At 59.4% G+C, this 2,381-nt stretch overlaps 1 protein-coding gene across 1 annotated transcript in view; it reads left to right on the top strand.

The window, feature by feature from the left end:
• Positions 1-28: 28 nt before the first annotated feature.
• The window catches only part of CASKIN2 (CASK interacting protein 2), a 14,377-nt gene continuing 12,024 nt past the window's right edge, over positions 29-2,381 (top strand). The window contains 2 exon segments of the mRNA XM_077754501.1: positions 29-142; positions 1,225-1,770. Coding sequence (XP_077610627.1) covers positions 1,677-1,770 — 94 coding nt within the window. The 5' untranslated portion in view covers positions 29-142; positions 1,225-1,676.

The following is a 2,381-nucleotide window of genomic DNA, read 5'->3' as shown; positions in this document are numbered from 1 at the left end:
CTCCCTGCGGGAGGCGCCGAGCCGGCCTTGGAAAAGGAGGAGAGAGAGGAGAAAGGGGCTAAGGGGGGCAGTGGGAGCCACGGTCCAGAGTGCCAGGGACCGCGCCAGGCCAGCCGGACCCCCGGCGGGGCAGCCGGGAGAGGTGAGACTGAGGGGCCTGCGCTGGGGGTCAGCACCTTTGAGGGCGGGCACAAACTAACTTTTCTNGCATCAATCCCTCCGTCGCTTGGCTCTCCCGGTCGCTCCCGCCGCTTTGTTCCCCGGGTCGGCCTGGCTTGGGCTGGGTTGGGGGTTTGCGCGGCGCTGGACGGGCATTCCGGGGGGCGGGGGAGCCAGCCCGACCCCAAGCGCTACCAGGGGCGCCCTCCTCCCATGTCGGCTGCGGGCAAGAGCCGAAGTGCCATCTGGGTTGGACTTGGGACGTTTCTGGGAGTAAGAAGACCCCAGCTAGGGCCCCAGGCCTGCGCGGGTCTCATGCCACAGAACTCGGGCAACAAATTCCTGGCCACTGAAAACTGACGTAAGCTTTTCTGCAGCGAAGTCGGAGCTCCGGGCCTCAGGTTCAGGCTTGGGGGGCCAGGCAGCCCCATTTGCCAACAGTGCTCCAGCTCTTGTCTCTGTTCTCTATCCAGCTGCTTCGTCATCCCGCAGGAGGGGTGAGGATGGGTCAGCAACAGGTGCTGTAAAGCCTCCCTGTCCAGCAGGCAGACCCCGGCCAGAAATGGGGAGCTATAAGCTCTCCACCCCACCCTTTGAATTCATAAAGAGCCTGGGGCTAGGCCGTCCGGCTATTACAGTAAAGCTTAGGTTGGGAGGAGTCTGGGGGCAGGCACCTTCCGCAGGGAGTGACCCCTGCGGGTCTGCCTGTGCCTGACCCTTCCAGGCTCCACCTCCTGGCCCACCAGTTGTCTGTGGGTGTCAGAGCCCCAGGCTGTGGAGAACAGGCTGCTGGCCTAGCCTGCCCGAGTGTGTCGTGCTGCCAGGGCCCCTCCTGCCCCCAGGTTGAGGTGCTGCCAGGTGCCCTGGGGCCTCAGTGACTCAGCCTCCCCCTCCCAGAAAGTCACCTCCTCCCCCCAAATACTGCTCTCATGCCTGGCAGCTGTCTTCCCGCTTTGAGTGTCTTGGCCCTTCCTTGACTCAAAACAGGCAGCTAGGGTGGCTTGGGGGCTCCCTGGAAACCCTGTCTTCCTCTTCTTCTGAGCCCCACTTCTGGGACCATTACAGGCCTGGCCCCGCCTTCAGCAGAGGCACTGCACCTTTTCCAGATCCTTGAGATTTGTCCACTGCTGCTGCCCGAGGCCGGAGGGAATGCTGGCTGCTCTCTGGGTAGGCGCGGGTGCTCCTGAGCCACACTGGGAAGAACGGCGCGCCCAGCCCCAGCCCAGCCCTGGGCCCGTCAGACGCTGCAAGCAGATATCTGTCCAGATTTCCACGCAGCCTCCACCCCCTCAGAGATCGGTTTTCCTGCTTGTGGCAGCAGCTCACGAAAGACCGTGAGGGAGTACCCATCAGTGCCTAACAAGAAGCCCGCTGCCTGGGACACCAGACATACTCCCCCAGGACGCCTGGCCCTCCAAAGGGCCAAAGCATGGCACCCTGAGACCTTGGCTTAGACCTAAAGGTTTCCGGCCTCTGCCCCGGACTCCCGATCCCCAGATCCCAGCCTAGGGACCACAATGGGTCGTGAACAGGACCTGATCCTCGCTGTCAAGAATGGAGATGTGACTGGGGTGCAGAAACTGGTGGCTAAAGTCAAGGCTGCAAAAACAAGTGAGTACTAGGTGGGGTGACTGTCTAGCTGAGACCCTCCCCTGAGTGCTCAGGCCACAGAGAGAGGCTTGGGGATCACTGTGATCTGGGGACTTGAGTAGGAAGACTGTCTTATTCTGTATAAGGAATGCCTCTGTGGGAGAGCCAGAGAGGAAGTTGGGTCACCCCTTGCTGTGTATCCTTAGGCAAATCACCTAACTTCTCTGGGCCTCAGTTTCCTCACCTGTCAAGTAAAATATGTTCATTCAAGGTTTTTTTGAGTGCCTATTATGTGTGCCAGGCTCTCTTCTAGGCGCGCTGGGCTGCAGCAATGAATGAAACAGGCCGAAATTCCTGCCCTCATAGAGTTGCCTTTAGCAGGTGGTTTTTCCGATGTGTTCTTTGGAGCCACGAGATTTCTGGCAGTGGGTTGGGAAAGACTGAATAGCTAGAGCTCCGACCCCATCCCCCAACTTAGCAACAGCATCTCTGCATTTGTGTCAGCATAATGGGGATGCCTGTAAGATAGCTTTTAAAAAGACATCTCTACTGCCTTAAAACAAAGTTCACCACTATCTCAGCTCTTGCTAAAGCCCTCTTCCCCTGGATTTATCTGCCTGTATCCCCTGGGC

Source organism: Crocuta crocuta, unplaced genomic scaffold (genome assembly GCF_008692635.1).
Source record: "Crocuta crocuta isolate KB4526 unplaced genomic scaffold, BGI_CrCroc_1.0 scaffold50, whole genome shotgun sequence".
NCBI classification, from domain to species: Eukaryota; Metazoa; Chordata; class Mammalia; order Carnivora; family Hyaenidae; genus Crocuta; species Crocuta crocuta.
Note: the sequence above shows the minus strand (reverse complement) of the source record. Positions and strands in the feature narration are given on the sequence as shown.